Source organism: Balearica regulorum, chromosome 12, assembly GCF_011004875.1.
Source record: "Balearica regulorum gibbericeps isolate bBalReg1 chromosome 12, bBalReg1.pri, whole genome shotgun sequence".
Taxonomy (NCBI): domain Eukaryota; kingdom Metazoa; phylum Chordata; class Aves; order Gruiformes; family Gruidae; genus Balearica; species Balearica regulorum.
Window position 1 is genome coordinate 20,430,372 of NC_046195.1, and position 17,048 is coordinate 20,447,419.

General features: G+C 45.8%; 2 protein-coding genes across 9 annotated transcripts in view; one reads left to right on the plus strand and one right to left on the minus strand.

Moving 5' to 3' along the window:
• ANKDD1A (ankyrin repeat and death domain containing 1A) overlaps window positions 1-3,438 on the plus strand; it is a 25,495-nt gene extending 22,057 nt beyond the window's left edge. For 7 of the 8 annotated variants that reach the window (XM_075763952.1, XM_075763954.1, XM_075763958.1 and 4 more), the window contains 4 exons: window positions 216-311; window positions 1,372-1,573; window positions 2,163-2,294; window positions 2,525-3,438. In XM_075763952.1, the coding sequence (XP_075620067.1) occupies window positions 216-311; window positions 1,372-1,573; window positions 2,163-2,294; window positions 2,525-2,586 (492 nt within the window). In that variant the 3' untranslated portion in view covers window positions 2,587-3,438. The remainder of the gene's footprint in view (window positions 1-215; window positions 312-1,371; window positions 1,574-2,162; window positions 2,295-2,524) is intronic. The other variant, XM_075763951.1, reaches the window with a different exon arrangement.
• SPG21 (SPG21 abhydrolase domain containing, maspardin) lies at window positions 2,439-16,086 on the minus strand. Its single transcript, XM_075763960.1, has 11 exons — window positions 15,975-16,086; window positions 12,571-12,664; window positions 8,375-8,536; window positions 7,477-7,557; window positions 6,742-6,887; window positions 6,122-6,230; window positions 5,130-5,237; window positions 4,601-4,741; window positions 4,185-4,303; window positions 3,009-3,061; window positions 2,439-2,742 (listed from the first exon to the last, which is right to left on the minus strand). The coding sequence occupies exons 2-10, from the start codon at window positions 12,631-12,633 to the stop codon at window positions 3,037-3,039; spliced, it is 954 nt and encodes a 317-aa protein (XP_075620075.1). The 5' UTR covers window positions 12,634-12,664; window positions 15,975-16,086; the 3' UTR covers window positions 2,439-2,742; window positions 3,009-3,036.
• Between the last annotated feature and the right edge of the window lie 962 nt (window positions 16,087-17,048).

Below are 17,048 nucleotides of genomic sequence, written 5' to 3' on the forward strand. Positions count from 1 at the left end.
CTGGAAAATGACTCCCCGTGCCCTGCACGCAGCCCCTTGAAGCTGGCTCACATCCCAGGTGTTTACAGGCAGAGAACAGGGGTCCTTCATCCCGGCTGGTGCGCTGCTCAGTGGGCCGTGCTGCCTGCTGCTGCAGACTGCCGGGTGGGCACAGACATTGGACCTCCGGAGTGTGCAAGGTCTTTTCCAGCTGATTTTTCCTCTTCTAATTTCAGCAAGGGAAAACATCTCTGGATGTTGCCGCCCGAGGCAATCACATCAACTTGGTGGACATGATTATCAAAGCCGATCGCTTTTACAAATGGGAAAAGGTGAGCAGCTTACACCACCCTCCCCTGCACTTTCCAGGGCAGATGTAGCTTTATCCTTTCCATTGAGACTCTACACGACCAACTGTCAAAAGGAAAGAAACGCAGGTCATGCTGTGGCAGCCTGACCTCTGCTTTCATCACCTTACTTAGGAAAAACAAAAGTCCTCACCATCTACTTAAGTCTTTCTTTATTTAAAAAAGCCTTTGTTGTTAGAAGCCCCAGGCCGCACTGAAGGTAACAAGAGTTTTCAAGGATTCTTTGGCAGCTGTTCCCAAAGCCCTGCAGAAGTGATGGGTAGCATTAGTTCCTTTTCCCAGGAGGAGAAACTGAAGCACTCAGAAGGAAAATCTTTGGCCCGCGGTCACCAAATGGGACCCAGGGAGTTTTTCAGCAGTGGAAGGCAGACACCTCTTGCTCTTGTTGGCATCATACAACCCACCTCCAGATGCTCAGCCCCCGTCCCCTGCCTGAAACCCTGCCTGCCCCAAGCCAGCCTGAGCAGGGAGCATGCTGAAAGTACAGCTGAACACCGCATCCCTTGCATCCTCGTAAGACTCTGGGCGTCTTCCCCTACCAGGAAAGACAGTGTTGTACCAGGGAAGGAACAGGAAGGCAAGGAGGGCATATGCCTGTGGCTCAGGCGCAGCTTCAGGACTAACGCTGTGCATATCAGGCCCTTGCATGGGCTTCCTGTGCAGCCCTGGGAAAGTCATTCAGCCTCTTTGCGGTATGGTGTGTAAAGGAGGTGAGCACGTGCCCGTGTGGCAGGGGAGCAAGGAGATTTAATTAAGTGATTCTGCATACAAGCCCCAGATAAAAGGCACTGTAGAAATGCAAACTGGGATCTGCATAGGCTTCTGCAGCAAAGCTGCTGTTAACTATGTTTGTTAATGTGTATGATTAGAACAGAGTGAAACAAGAGAATAAAGAGAATTAAAAAAAAAAAGTGCTGTACCAGAATGAACTCACTGTGACCCACAGAGCTGGGGATGTGGGAGGCTGCGGAACAACAGGTACATCTGCAGCGTCCCAACTGAAACTCCTCTTTGGGCTTTGCAGGACAATCTGAACAGTGACTCCGACTCCTGGGTGGCAAAGCACTTGACCTTTAAGCAAGATCACAGGCTGGAAACACAGCACATTCGCTCGGTAATGTGGAGACTGGCCACCAAGTACCTCAGGCCTGGTGAATGGAAGAAGCTGGCCCATTACTGGAAATTCACTGATGCCCACATTAGGGCCATTGAGCAACAATGGACAGGTATGAAACACTGCTCAGATTATCTTCCTTCCCTTACTTGGACTGTGTTTCTAGGAGATAAGTCTGCAGAACAGCAAAGCATGAAGAAAACCAGCTGTCTTATTTGAAACAACCTAAAGATTAGGTTAAAAATGCTGGTTTTAACAAATGTGGAGTTGTCCCACATCCTGAAATTTGTCTAGGAGTAAAGCACACAAGCATGGGGGTTAGTAGCGAGTTCTTGCTATAATTCTTGTTCTATAGGATGGAAGAAACTTGCTGGTTTTATTTTTTTCTTTTAAGGAGCTGAACCAAGGTGGCAGTAAATTTAGAATTTGCAAGGGGCTGAGCTATGCTCTGAAGGCAGAAATTCTGTGTTGCCATGAAAAGTTTTCTGAGCCGGCCAAGCTCATTCCTGGCCAGTTCCATTAAATTGAACGTTAATCTAGCAATCACAGCACAACTAGGTACAGCTAAACTGTACTTTAGAGCATCTTAGGAAAACCCAAAGAGGAGGGAGAGGTGTCCAAACCCTCCACTTCAGAAAGGTGCTCTGGTCAGGGCCATGCACGGTAAGTGCAGGATTTCATTTGTGGTTTGACCTTGTCAGGCACTAAAAGCTACAGAGAGCACGGCCACAGAATGCTGCTTATCTGGCTCCATGGCACAATCATGGCAGGAGAAAATCCAATCAAGGGATTGTACGAAGGCCTTGTGGGCATCGGAAGAAGAGATCTAGCAGGTAATACTTTTGTCTTCCTTCAAATAACACGCATCAAGGACTACCCAAATTCTGTTGTTACACAACACGCACAGAGGAGAACTTGTGCAAAGCCAATTCACATGAGCTGGAAAGTGCCCTGCCCCCTCACTACCATTATACATAATTTTTCTCTTCATTTTAATAATTGAAAACATCCTGCCAGAGCTTCGTACTTTCTGTGCAGCAGAACGTTCTCTTTTCTTTTACAGAAAGCATTCGGAAAAAAGCAAACGCAGACTCTGCCTCTCCCCGGAAGTGTACAGCAATGTAACGCGGGGGGGGCACCAGCAGTTCCTTCAGCTGATGCTTCCGCAGCTTGTCTTGGAGGTGCAGGAGAAACTCCTGCCCTGCCACTGAGCAGGAGGCAGCTGCAACTCAAGGGCTTCTTGTCAGAAACAGCTGGCATGGCTGCCACTTCCTTCGTGCTCTGAAACAACAGAGGTATTGGCAAATGCTAACGGTCTAAAATGCCTCTTTGTGCAGAAGGGAGATTTTTATCAGCTATTGCATATGGTCTGGGTACTGTAATAGTTCAGCAAGTGAGTCTCACTTGTCATACTGTGAGTAGCAGGAAATACTACACTGTTTTACTGTAACTTGTTTACATCATGTTTTTGTATATAAATTTTTAATTGTCAATTTTTTAAGTTACTGAGGGGAAAGCCTTTGATTTCAGAAATGTTGTTTACATACCTTTTTGGGGGTGTCCATCACTCATGTCTTAGATGTGTTCATAAATGCCCACCCTAAAATGGGACATAAGAGAAAAGTCAAGGCTACCTTAAGGTTCCAAAATGACCAAGTGGGTTGTGATTGTTAATGTTTCCACTCTTCACAAAAAGTTTCAGAGAAGAATATTAACATGTACTGTTTATAAATATACATTAACATACACGTACTGTTTATAAATCAAATAGGTAACTTCTGTAATCCCTGTTACAGAACTGAATAGGGTTACAGCTTGAAAAGTGTAAGGTAAGAATGGCCATTGGTGATCTACACAGCCTCTGAGGACAGTTTTCTTAAATACCAATTTGTCATGTAATAAATCATATTTATTTTTACAGCGTTTCAAGGGGAAAATAATGTCTGTATTTCAATAAAGTCAGATTTTACCCTTAAATTTGCAAGTTATGTCTTAGTCATTCTATATTAAAAAAATACTATGTAACTCTTACTTAGAGCTAAACCAGCGCAACCTTATAATTAAAGCTTGAGGCGAATTCAAGCAGAAGGTGCTGGTTTTCTTAATTTCCAGAGGCAGCTGTAGAGGCAAACCAGAACTGCAGTAGGCTACACAGCTGGTCTCTTGTAGTCAGAACAAGACTGCTGAAGTTGAAGTTTTATTGAAAATCATTTTTAAACAGCAAGAAAGTTAAAAATTCAAACGCTTTATTTCAAATAGAAACAAACTAACTTACAACACAACACACGAAGCAAATAAGTGATGGCAACAGTGGCACTTAAACGTCTTTTAAATCAAATATTCAACAAAAATATATGTCAGCTTATAAGTACACAATCTGCATGTGGCAATATATACAGCCGAGTGAAAAATATAAAAAAGAAATACTGTTCTGCTTAAGAACATGATAGTGAAGACTTTGGTAGCAAAAATGTCTTTGTTTTTAAAACTGTAGTCTTCAAAGATGCTTCCTTGAATTCAAAGACTAAAAATTAAACAGATCTATCCCATTACACTGCTGGAGGTGGCTGTCCACGGATAGTTCACTGACGATCGATCCCGTTGGAATCGCACAGTGATAATCGGCTAACGCAAGAAAAAAAAAGGCAGAGTGGGAACGGTTGATTGTACACAGGAAGACCACCAAACCGATTCCTCATTTTCACCGGCACTCCAAAACCTACTGCTCTTCGTGCTCATTGCTGGTGTGAAGACTGATCTTCTGGACTTCCAGCTCTTCTGCGCTGACCATGGAGGGATCAATGGCTGCATACCGGGTACCATGGAACTGCAGCAAGTGGATCTGTCGGACATGGAAAATAACACTGAAAGAGGCGTAGAAGCATAAGGTTTTGGTAAAAGAGAAACATTCCTTCTGAGGAGGAATCACGGCTCTGAGTACAAGAGTTCAGAGAAAGGACAGAGGAAGTCCTCCACGAATGTGGCTGCTCCCAGCCCTGCCCTTCTGTATCAGTGATTCAGGAGCCAGAGCAAACAGAGCTCGGGCAAGTTGAGAAACAAAAGGAAGAACAGAAGAGGAGTTTCCTACTGCTGTTTGGCTATATGTGTTAGTAGGTTGGGTTTGACTGCAGAGACTCACTTGAATGTATAGGTTGACCTCAGCGCTCCTGCAGAGGTATGGAAAGTTGCCTCCTGTTTTGAGATGAGCTCTTCTGGCATTAGGATACAGCTTATACATTTCTTCTTTTGCTTCAGTCGAAAGCGCACTTTGGTCGAACACCTGTGTGACAAGCCACAGCAGTTAGTTCTGAGTCTAATCAGATTTTGCTTATTAAATCCGACTGGATATATGCTGCTCCTACAAGCAATTCTCAGCTTCTCTGTGGAACAGCATTAATGAAGCACAGAACAAGCAGACCCGTTAGGCATTGACAGCTAGAAAGCTAACGCTGTGATACATAAACATACGGCTGTGTTATCGCACAGAATTTCCAAGTCAGAATTTAACACAGAGGAGTCACGGTGTTGCCCAGTCAGTAGAAGGCTTTTCTAAATACAAAGTTAGATGCTGCGAGTATTTATTAAGTTGTTAACAGAATATCCAGGCCCCACCTGCCGTGGGGAGGAAATGGTGTTTAAATAAAAGGATTATGTTGAGATTAACTTACATCCATAATGGTTACAGGGATGTCTCGAATTTTATGAGGTTCTACATAGGAGTTCTGGCAGTTGAGTGTAAGTCTTGAAGCGAGCTCACTCTGGCCCAGACTCTCCAGCTTTCAGCAGAGGGAAATACAGATTAACAACATATTTCACTGCGGGAAGTTAATGCAATATTAACAATACCAGCCAAAGAGAAATCCGCTCCTTAGTTTTAATGGGGAACACGACTGCACTTCCGATGAAGATTACAGTTCCAACTCAAGGTCTCTCCACAGGAGAGAAGTGCTTAACACACATTCCGTTATTTGCTCCTGCCTCCAGACGTATCCCAGCACTTCCTCCTCTTCCATCTCAATTTCTCAACTCCCTCTCTCCTGATCTACGTAAACAAACAAGCTGATGACTGGAGCATCTCTTGTCTGAGGAAAGGCTGGGAGAGCTGGGTCTGTTTAGCCTGGAGAAGAGAAAGCTGAGAGGGAATCTTATTAATGCTTATAAATATCTAAAGGGTGAATGTCTAGAGAAGGGGCCCAGACTCTTCTCCATGGTGCCCAGCAGCAGAACAAGGGGCAACGGGCCCAAACTGGAACTCAGGAAGTTCCATCTCAATGTGAGGAAAAACTTCTTCACTTTGAGGGTGACAGAGCACTAGAACAGGCTGCCCAGAGAGGTTGTGGAGTCTCCTTCTCTGGAGACATTCAAAACCCGCCTGGAAATGATCCTATGCAACCTGCTCCAGGTGATCCTGCTTTAGCAGGGGGGGTTGGACTAGATCTCCAGAGGTCCCTTCCAACCCCCACTAATCTGTGAATCTGAAGGCAGATAGTCACAGCATCAGTTAAATTGCTGGGGCTGCGACAGTCCACACCTGCCAAGGATCTGTCCCTTACTCCTGTCTTCTGGGTAAGCAAATGAAAGCAGCAGAAATATCTACGACCTCCCGCTAAGAAAATCTACAGAGATTGACATCAGAGCCATAGAGTACGCAGTTACCTACCCTGTCCACCATGAAATCAATCCCATCGGCCATTTCAGGATCTAGAGGACCAGATGCAAAATTCCCAAGGACAATTTTTTTCAGCATAAAAGCAGGCATCAGCCAAAAGCTAAAATAGAAACAAGATGTAACAAATCTTCAAGCAGTCAGGATTTCAACATTAAGATGCTTTCTTGTGAGCACTCCCTTTCCTTGCACGGACTTTGTGCTTTATCTTCAAATGAAATCCTGAAGAAGATTCAGGAGCCCAGAGATGGAAAACTTTGCAGCTAGGTGCTCGAAATGCTCTGGGAAGCTGTTAGTCTTACATTGCAAGAGTGTATTTTAAACATGGTGAATAACACCTTTGTCACCCCAAATGGTTTTGCTAGAAAATGGGCAGAATTCTTAAATCTGACCACACATCCACAGAGGATCACAGGATGACTCGTCAAATTCCATACTCCCAATTGTGAACATTTCCCTTGTGGCGTGGCTTTAAAAGTCACGAGCGTTCCATCCCGCACCTCCCTCACCCAGGCTAGAAACAGGTTAGATACGTGTCCAACCAGGTCAGCATCACATTTCATTGCAACATAATTAATGCCACAAATCCGACTGCTTGTCTCAGCCTTCCTTACCTGTTTGCTGTCCATGTCTGATTGAAGATAGAAGTGTCACTAAAGGAGTTACACAGGATCAGAGATTGAACTCTTGGAGATTTGTGTGTGTATTCTGCAAATTTTTGAGCCAGAAAGCCTCCCAGGGAAGCTCCAAAAAGGTGAACCTAATTCAAGGGAAAAAACCATCATGTTACACTTGTGAAATAAGTGACCTCGAAACACAACTTTTCATTACAAAAATAAGTCATTCAAGTTTTACTCTGTCCTCATAACCCAGTTTTAAAAAGAATACAACTCTTTCTATTCAGCTTCTGGTTTCATACATGATATAGATGTGATAAATACTAAAAAAAGGAAGCATTTCTAGGTCATAGTTCAAAATTGCTCATCAGGCTTAAGAAAAAAACTCAAACATTTCACTCTGTCTTCAATAGCTATTCCAATCCAAGATACTTTGTTGTGGTATTCTGTACTACATGAATTAGGAAGGATAACTTCCACAGGATCTCATGAAAAACTAGTTAACCAACACAATTTAATAAGCCTAGAACAGCAGATGAATTTAGACCAAGTATGACAATTTTCAAAAGTATTCACCTTCAAAAATAAGCTCATTTCAAAGGTAAAATTGCAACGCAGCCTATTTATAGCTATGCTCTTGTGTCATATTTTATACACTTGCTCTTAAATGAGACTCTATCAAACATCAGATTTTTATTGCAACTATGCATCTCCCCATCTCAGAGCACTCACTTTATCCAGCTGAAGGTGGTCTAACAGTTTTCTGAATCCGTCACAGAACTCAAGGTGATCCCAGTACACCGGATACTGCAACTAAAATAATACAAAATTAGGAAAAGCAGGTCTCTGATCAGACCTGTCAGCTGTCTGCTTGAAAGTCATCCCAACTCTCACATTTCAGGTGCTTCTCCTGTATGGTGAGGCTCGAGCTCCTCAGCAAGGTCCCTGCTGCCACAGGGTGTGAACACCTCCCCCTCACTCACACAAAAACACACAACTGAAAGCACTGCAGAGCAAGTTTGTTGGGGAAAGCGCAGCATTGCTTCATTCGGTAATCGGTGGGATGAGAGGCTGGAACGATTCTTCAGCACTTCTGTAGCAGGTACAGAAATCATTAACTGCTGCTAGAGAAACCAGCACTCCTAAAGCCATACTGTTTAGCAGAAATATCGTACGAGTCCGTGATTCCAGTTCAGCTCAGGAGCTAGGAAGCCACAAAGAGCATGCTGTCAGGATTTTAAGTGACTTGGCATTTGCAACTAGGCAGGCTAAGAACCAGGTTGTCCACCAGCCCGAAGGGAAACACGGAAACCCTGAACTGACCCACATTTTACCTCATGGCTAACAAAGATCCAGCTAGAGGCAAAGATGACTGATGTCCAGGGCACACAAGGGGAAAAAACAGACCGAGACGTTAATGTGTATGCACAAGGCTCTGGGTAAATGCTGCCATAAACACAAAGCAGCTTCCAGCCTGGATCTGCACGCTACATACTCTGGAGTACAACTTCATTTTTTGCGTGTGGATTCTCCTTAATCAACACAAAGAAGTTCATTTTCATTATCCAACCTCTGATTACAGCAACAAGCACAAGTACGCTAACTTGGACCCGGGACTGAGAATACTCACAGCGATAACTCTGTAGCCCCATCCAGTCAGCGCCAAAATCTGCTGGAAAAACACATCTGCAGTTCCACTCACAGGAGGGAGAAATATGAGTGGGCACCGAATGTTCCTAGGTCCCGCATCATACAGCGACCAGACTTTACTGTCATCATCGTCTACTATTATCTGGAAAAAAAAGAGGCACGGGGGGAGAAGAAACACACAAGACAAATTAAGTTCTTCGGCCAGCTTCCAGGATTGCTCCTACAAAATTTCTGTCATCTAGTAAATATTATAATACATAAAAGTCCTTTGAACAAGACTGTCTTTTAGTCCTCTTCACAATAGCTTTCTCCTCTAAGGCTGGTTACTAACTGGAATGTCAATGTTTGTGTGAATACTGCTGGAAACAGAACTGTCAGAACAAACGCTTTTGTGTCCTTACACAAGCTGGAATACAAACGTTGTGCCATGCGGAGTCAGCAGCAGCACAATACGTGACATCTTTGGGGCTCATCCTTCTGCAGATAACTGGAGAACACGGCAAGTGCTGAAAGCAGTGAGTTACGTCGGTTTTACAGTGATGGACAGCACTTCAGAAGTTACACCCAGAAAAAAAAAAAATCTCTCTTCCTTTCTGAGGAAGTGTGGTTAACTAAAGTTTGCAATGGTTTGCTCCGGGTTTCAACTCAGAGGGCCTTGGTCAGAACAGTCGTATGTCTGGATCTGAAAATTCATACTGAAATAAATCACAGAAACAGCAAGGCCGTGCCCCAAAGGACCAGGTTTATGCAATAGTCCACAAGTGGAAAAGTATGCTTGGGAAAGGAGCTGCTGCCACGGCCCAGGACGTCAGTTCTAGGTACTGAGAGCAACAGCTGGAGGCTGGAAGAGCCAGCACTGCCCCAGGGACAGCTTTTTAAACAACCATCGACATTTGCATTCACTGGACAAAAGATGTTACAGGTCTGGATACATGCAAGCCTACTGAATGAAGCAGCTAACACCACAAATTATTGATCTGAAGCAGTATAGCCAGCTGCCGGAAACAGAGACGCACACAACTCCCAAAGCAGCACTGCAAAGAAAAACACTTCCATCATCTGGCAGCACCTCAGGAGCATCTGGAGCACCTAGGACACACGACTAGCTGACGGAGATTATTCACACAGGAGCTGCTATCCTTAACGAGCAGTTCCTCATAGTGCCCATCTCAGAGCAGAAGCTAGAAGTCTTGGCACAATTAGTATCTTTAACGGTACAGGAATTCAGTAAAGGTCATCTTTTCTAGTGATGCTGGAGCCTGACTTGTTTTTGCAGAGCCAGTTCTACCAGCAAACTGTTTTGTACGTTTAAGATGCTCTTCTGACACCGCAAACCAGCAAAAGCGTTGATCTGGTAGGAGCTGTATGAGCACAAACCTCTGGGGAAAGCCTGCATCACACAGCAGGAATTCATCTCCTCTGTATCAAGATTTTATAGCTTTTTGAATAGCGATACAAAAGCACAATTTGCTTTTCCATCACCACAGTTAAGCTTCTCAGGGAATCAGAGAACAGTGTATTATAAATCAGATTTGCTCGACTAACAAATCTGCTTGTAATAAAGCCAGTATTTCAGGCTCTGAGAGCATGCAAGAAATCACATGATGCTGTTTTGTAAAGTCTCTTAAAAAAAAAAAGAAAAAGAAAAAAGAAAGACTGCATACCAGAGCTTCCAGACCACTGAAACCCTTTAAAAATAAACTTTGTACAAAAGCCCTCCCAACCCCCTCAAAACCAACCCTCCGCACACAACTCGAGCTCCAGGCCTCGCTGTTCTCAGCTGTTATTCTGTCAGTAATTTTGGATCAGTTCACGGTAGCTGTCAGTGGCTACTACAAAATTTACCTTTAGAAGTATTTCCAAAGGCAAACCATAATCCTTGAAATCACAAACCAGTGTAGTTAACAGCTGATTTGGAAGGTCACCAGCCTTTTTCTTGTTCCGATAGGTCGATCAAGATCGCCTACAATTTACATAAAGGGTAAAATCTGCACTTCATAGAAACAAGGGGCAAAACTTCCCTTGAGTTTAGCAGGGCCAAGGTGTCCCCTGCTGAAGACTTCTAGGAAGGACTTATCAAAGACAGCAAGTGGTGTATGCAAATGGAGGCTCACAGGCAAAGCTAAAAACTTCATTTAAAAGTGTTATTTTCTGCACTGTACTTCCTGCATCTGACAAGAGCAGGAAGGGTGATGGAGCTGTGCATTTCCTGCTCCTGGCAGGAGGAACATCTCAACCTGTTTTCGAACAAACAGCTCTGGCTTTGCTTCCTGAGGTCTATCCGACTGCGTAACGTGTGCTCACCAGCAGCAACGATGCTTGGCCATGCCTTCCTCTGCACTGCACGTGCTTTGCTTATACTCTCGGGGGGATAATGCAAGCAAATGCATTCCTAAATACTGCTTCAGAGATTAGTTACATCTTCAAATTGTGCCTTTTCTTCTTCCCTCTCTCCAGATACCAGGACTAGCTTTATTTTACCTTCTTCATACCCCACATTCACCACCATGGCATCACTTTATTTTTGAGTAGACCGAATCACTCAAGATAAGGTATTCCCTAGTCTGAAGGTCACCAGGTCAACAGCAGCTTCAGTTTACACATGTCCCCACTTATGAAATCCTGAGTAGTCAGCAGCAGCTGAAGGCAGCAGCCCCAGCAGTGAGCTGCAGCATTGCACAGTCCCCAGGGCAGCAGCAACACGTTCCGTTGCATAACCACAACCTCCAGCTCCTCTCATTTACTGTACTGCATCCCATAAAGCAGTGCCTCAGAGCACCCACGTCTTTCCGCTGAAATACGGTCTCCCAGCTTTGCTGACCCGGTGAGGCATTGTCTGGGGGCAACAGCACGGCACAAACAGACCCAGCGGATCTGGTACCGGCTAGAAACAGAAAGAAGCTGGACAGCCAGAGCCTAGACAGAGCATGCATAGTCAGCAGCAATGGATCTTTCTTATTTACTGAAGACACAATCTGGCAAAAGTGAATGAGAAACCCTGAATGGGAAATCCTACAGCCTTCCATAAAGGTAATTTCTTAGAGAAAACGACACACTGCTCAGTGGAAATAATGCTAGGCATACTTAAGATTTGTTCCCTAGGTTTGGGGACACAGTCCCTTTCGAGTGGCCCAACAGCAACCAACTTGCTGTTGAAAGAGGTAATGCTGCTCTCGCCTCTGCTGCCAGCACCATCCCCGTGCTCCTTGCGGCCCGCACAGCCATCCAGAATAGGGAACTGAACCAGCTGGAAGACAGCACAAAAAACAAGCTATAAAACACTCCCAAGACAGACAGGACACTGACTGCTCTGCTTGTATGGTTACGAGAGCGACCGTGCTTGTAGGAGCAGCAGGCTGAGGGGTAAAGGCAAGACTGTCCTTCAGTCTGGGCTGCTGCTCAGGTTAGTCTGTAACCACAGCCCCAGCAAGCCTTATCAGCACAGGTACGTGCGACAGCCAGCCTGGGTCAGGAGCTACATACTAGTACTGCACTCCATGCCCTCTGCCGCTCGGCACGTGGAGAGCAGAAGTTGGAGCACCGTGCACCTCAAACACTCGCCTGTAATTCAGCGAAAGGAAGTGGAGAAATCCAAGGGAGAGGGGAAAGCGGTCGGACAGTGTGATTAAGCAGAAGACATGTGAAGGACACACAGTGGAAGAAATCATTTCATTTTTTCCACCATAGCTAAGGCACCTTTCCACTCTCAGGAACCCTGTGTGCAGTCCGACTGCTGAGAAGTTGCCTTCAGACGCTCTGCTTCAGTGACGGGTAGGAATGGCAGAGGGGGCTCTGGCAGCACAGCAGCCGGGTCAGCTGCCCTGCCTTGCTGCAGTGCGCACAGGCAGCTCCGTGAGAGGGCACACACGCGGTCCCCAGCACACGCTATTCCCTTGGGAGTCTCTTCCTCAGTCTTTTCACTCCAGGCACTGCTGCCGTGGGTTGCATTTGCAGGCCTCTGCTCCCCACCACCACGTGCAGAAGTGACCTCCAAGAAGCATGTGAAGATCAGCAGTGTGCTTTCATGCACTCATACGACGTGTGGAACAACAGTTCGGGAGATAAGCCAGGTCACTAGCACAGCCACAACTGTTCTACATCAACCAAACACCTTAGTCTGCCCCACTACAAAGCAAGAGGAGACATTTCACACACATTGATTGCAGCTGTACGTACCTTTTTAAGAGGAACTGTGCTTCTGAACCAGTTATAGTCAGGAGAGACTTTAATCTCTCCCATGATGTTTAGAAAAAACTCAGTTTAGGTCAGCCTGGAAAAAAAAAAGAGACAAAGTTAGAAATCAATACAACAGCTTTACCACAGGCAGCACTCGAAAGCTGTGCCGTGTACATAAAGCATTTGCAGAGTGAGTTTGCTCTTATCAGCTGATTGTACTACCTCTGGTTCATGCCAAGTTTACTTATCCTCAGTTTTCATCACAAACCATTTAATTATTCTCCCAAGAGGCAGTCACCTGACTGCTTTACCATACCAGCCTTATTATGAAATGATGACACTTTTGCAACAACATTCCTGTGTAACAGTTGCAGAGAAAGTCAACTGTGTTGCAGGCTTCAAGTGCCTTAAAAAGCTAAAGCACATTTTCAGTTTGTTTTTAATTTATAAAACACTCCAAATTTGTATCTAACAAATATTCATACAATTCACTCCACAGTTCAGGCAATAAACTTACATTATTTCACAAACCTACTGCCTAAGTATTTAAACCACGTTCTTCCACCTCAGTATAACTGACCCAAAGGAGTCCCAAAGCACATTGGGAACATCAGCTGATCTGAGGCTTAATTTACAGAAGAGCCCTGAAGTTTGAATTCCATCCGCATAGAAGCTGACTCTTGTCAGGAGTTAACAAAGATATCTTTGAAGCACACCAATTAATACAGAACAAATTGATTCAGAGTTGGGTCCACTACCCACTAAACATATAAATATATAAATAATACCACTAATTCACTCTGAAGTCAGGATGTCCTAGCATACATAATGAGAACATCTTATAACACTCCATTAATTTGTAATAAACACTTAGGTAACTTCAAGATTTAACTTTTTTTTTTTTTAAAGCAGCAAGAGACCATTAGCTTCCATTTCTACAACAGATGGTATCAAACAGTTTTGAAGCTTGCAGTCTCAATAGCTTTACCCTAAAAGCCAACTGCAGCGGGAGATTATTTTCATGCATTCACACACGGTGCTGAGCATAATAAAACAAAGCAACTTTTGCTCTTGTTACTTAACAGTTGCCAAGTATAAATCAATAGGTTTTGTTTCTTAATTCTTCATAAAATAAGGCCTCAGAATGTTTGGTGGGTCACTACATTTCTCCCCACAGGAAAGCTGCTGGTGGGCAGGCTTAACCAGCTTATTGGGTTACAGCTGGATTAACAGTTATCTACTATTTCCTCATCTTTCAGTCTTCATTTGCCATTTTCCCAGTACAGAAAACATGAATTTTGAAAGGGAAAGTACTTTCTAAATTGCAACACAAATCTTCCACAGAGCATGTGATACACCTTTCATGTCTAACAAGGGTGTCAGAGGGAGGAAATTCAGCTGCATGGCCATTGTTTCATTTTGCATGGCTTTGTTTCGGTGCTCACATCAACTATTCTGCTCTTTGTCATAGTCTGGCAGCAGGTAAAATTACAGTGGAGGTAAAAAATATCTATTTCACCAGCCTGCAAGGCAGAGCAGGCACAAAGCCACATTTGTTGCTGGACTAAGGGGAACAGTTGGTCATTAGAGAAAGGAAACAGTAGTTCAGCCTACCAATTCCTTTCCATAACCACACATCAACTAGTTTTAAAAAAAGCTATTCAGCAAACCATGGTGTAACAAAATCCTGGCAGAAAAAAATATAGCAAATTCCTTAAACCAACATGTTCTCTTTGAGTACTGTCTTACAGCAGGGCCAAGAAGCACAAGGCATGGTCAGGGCCTCACTACGCTAGGCACTGCACGGACACAGAGGCACAGGAAGGGAAGACTTTCTGTTAATAATTCTGGTTGCCATAAAGGGTTGGCAATCTCTTCCCGCTGCGATCACCTCTTTTTCTGCTGTCTCAGGCTTTCAGCACTGTTAAGCTAATTTGTGGGCTGGCGCCCATCACCTGGGGGCACAAAGCTGTCTATCATTAAGCCAGGTAAGGAACGGGCACAATGCAGATGAACTTTGTCCTGTCAGGGTACCTCAGCTTGCACCACAGCAGGTTAAGAGTCCACCTGAAACCTAAATTTTGTGCTTCCCAGTTCACCTGTTACCACTTGTGGTAGCAAACCGCTGGTCTCCAGGATCTGGGCTGATTTCCCCCAGATCCTTTCTTGCAAAGGTGTATCTGCAACCCCTACTCCTAAGGATTGCCCCTCTTTTAAAGCATTTAAACATTTTTTTCTTTGATTATAGATTTTTTTTTTGCTGAAATCAATGTCCTATTACTGATTTATTTTTTTCCTTGGCACAGAAACGCGTCATTAAATCTGCCCACACAAACATTCATGTCGACAACAACCACATGCTCTTCCAGCCACAGAAAAGCTGAACCGTGAACTGAAAACAGGGAATCAGCCACCCAAGGGAACTCAAATCACGAAGAACCTGATGCTGTTCATCACGCAGACTCTAAAGACCCAAGTTGCATTTTTAGTGAAACCAAACAACCTGAAGAACTCTAACCTCTTAAAAACAATTCCTCTAAAGGAAGAATCACCTATGGATGCATTCAGAGCACTCAGTATTCTCCTTGTGAGTTATCCCCACTATACTAGTAACGCTTTCCATTTGTGACTGATTTAGAAGGCTTTTGATCCTGCCATTAACGACTAGAGACGAAACCCTGCCAGAGCAGATCAGATGAGCATCGACTCGCTCCTCTCCCCTGTGCCGTGTCTGCTGCGCAGCTGCTCTCCCATCGTGCTGCCCACGCAGCACCCACTCCCACGGGCCAAGAGACCTGAATCAGCACCGAGAGCTGATGGAGACTGCAGGCAAACACCAGGAGATGCAGGGGAGATGCCAGGGCTGCGGGTGCTTTATGAACACCAAACGCAGGCAATGGGGGAGAAGAGTTATGGATAATTGGGGGACAGCAGCAGGCGCCTTCCCCTCTTCCCCAGCCCCATCACCCCTCCTCAACCACAGCCAGCTCCCCCAGCTTTGTGGGGAGAAGGGGACGAGACTCAGCACCCCCAGCCCAGGCTCTCCTCCCCGCAGCACAGGCAGAGGTGGCCCCTTCCCCTGAGGGCCCCCCAGGGCAGATGAACCCCCAGGGCAGGGCCGAGTCCCAAGCCCCCCTCCCTCACTTCCCACTCCCCGAGCCCGAGGTCCCTCAGGGGTCGTGATACCCCTGCTCCGGCCCGACGACTCCTCGTAGCCCCCCGACCCTTCAGGCACAGCTTCGTCCAGGGGTAACGCTGTCCCGGAGCCTGAGAAACCATCCCGGTCTCCTCAGGGCCCACCCGGCCCCTCAGGACGCCCTCCCCGGTCCGGGGCCCTGAGGAGAGGGGCAGGCCTGTCTCCACAACGACGACCTCCCCCGCCTTCCCCCCGCTGCGGCCCTCACCGGCTCGGCAGGGCCCGGGGACGGCGGAGACACCGAACCGCCGCTCTCCTCCTCCCCCGGCGCAGCCCAGGGGGCACCCGCCACCGGCCGCTACTTCCGGGTGTGCGTCCGCACCGACCACGTGATAGACGGGGAGGAGCAAGGGCGGGGCGGGGAAAAAAAAACCCAGGCGGCCGCCATTGCTGCCGAGGCGGAAATAAGCGATTTCAGCGCCATCGCTACCGAGGCAGAAGTCACGTGTCCCCGCAGCGGGGCGGTGATTGGTCGGCGGGCTGTGAGGGGCCGCCGCCGCCATTAGCGCCTCTCAGGTCGGTGTCGTTGTCCCGCCGCTCGGCAGGTTCCTCACAGGACTGGGGCTTCACCCAGGAAAAAAGGCACGGCAGCTCCGTGATGGTGCTGTATTCCGTTCTTTGCTCGGTGCAGGCGTCGCTGTGACCTGCCACTGCCATCCAGCTGGAGAAAGTGTCATTTTTTTGATATATGTGAGAAATCCCGAGTGATTTCAGTGAAAGCACCGGTGAGTGAAACGGTGTGTGTTCAAGTCGGAGTCTTATTTTTAATATAGTAGGTTTTATCCAGCTGCCTTGATCCGGGTGTTGTGCAGCACTTGCTTGTCTAATACAAAATCTGGATCTTTTCATCAGCTGTGTCTATTCAAAGAAAGTTTATTTTTAAAAAAGCTAAGTTCTAGCTATGCTAAAACCTGAGTTACATCAGGTAAGTTAGAAGGCGTAGCACTACTGCCTGCCTTTCGTACAGAAACGTTTACAGGTAAAGCTCTGAGCTGAGAAAATTAATTGTTGTGATAGTTGTTCTGCATTTTTACTGGAGCTGCCGTTCCCTCTGTGCTCTCACAAGGCGCGATCGCAAGATAAACCCCTTCTCTGGGTGCACGTCGGTACGTCCCTGAGCACAACCCGCTGCTCCTGCCCGACTCCTTCAGAAAGCTCCTGAAAGGAAATATGGTGCTGGATTTAATGCAGATTAAAATCAGATCAGCAAGTGTCCAACTGCAGGTGGTGGAGTTAAGCCTCTATTTTACAAGAGTTAAAATCCATCCAAACTTTGGCAGAA

Coding starts and splice junctions, on each gene's coding strand:
- SPG21 (XM_075763960.1), bottom strand. CDS start 12,633: ATGGGAGAGATTAAAGTCTCTCCTGACTATAACTGGTTCAGAAGCACA. Junction 6,888..7,476: donor ACCACCTTCAGCTGGATAAA/GTGAGTGCTCTG, acceptor CCCTTGAATTAG/GTTCACCTTTTTGGAGCTTC. Junction 4,742..5,129: donor TCCCTGTAACCATTATGGAT/GTAAGTTAATCT, acceptor CTTGTCACACAG/GTGTTCGACCAAAGTGCGCT.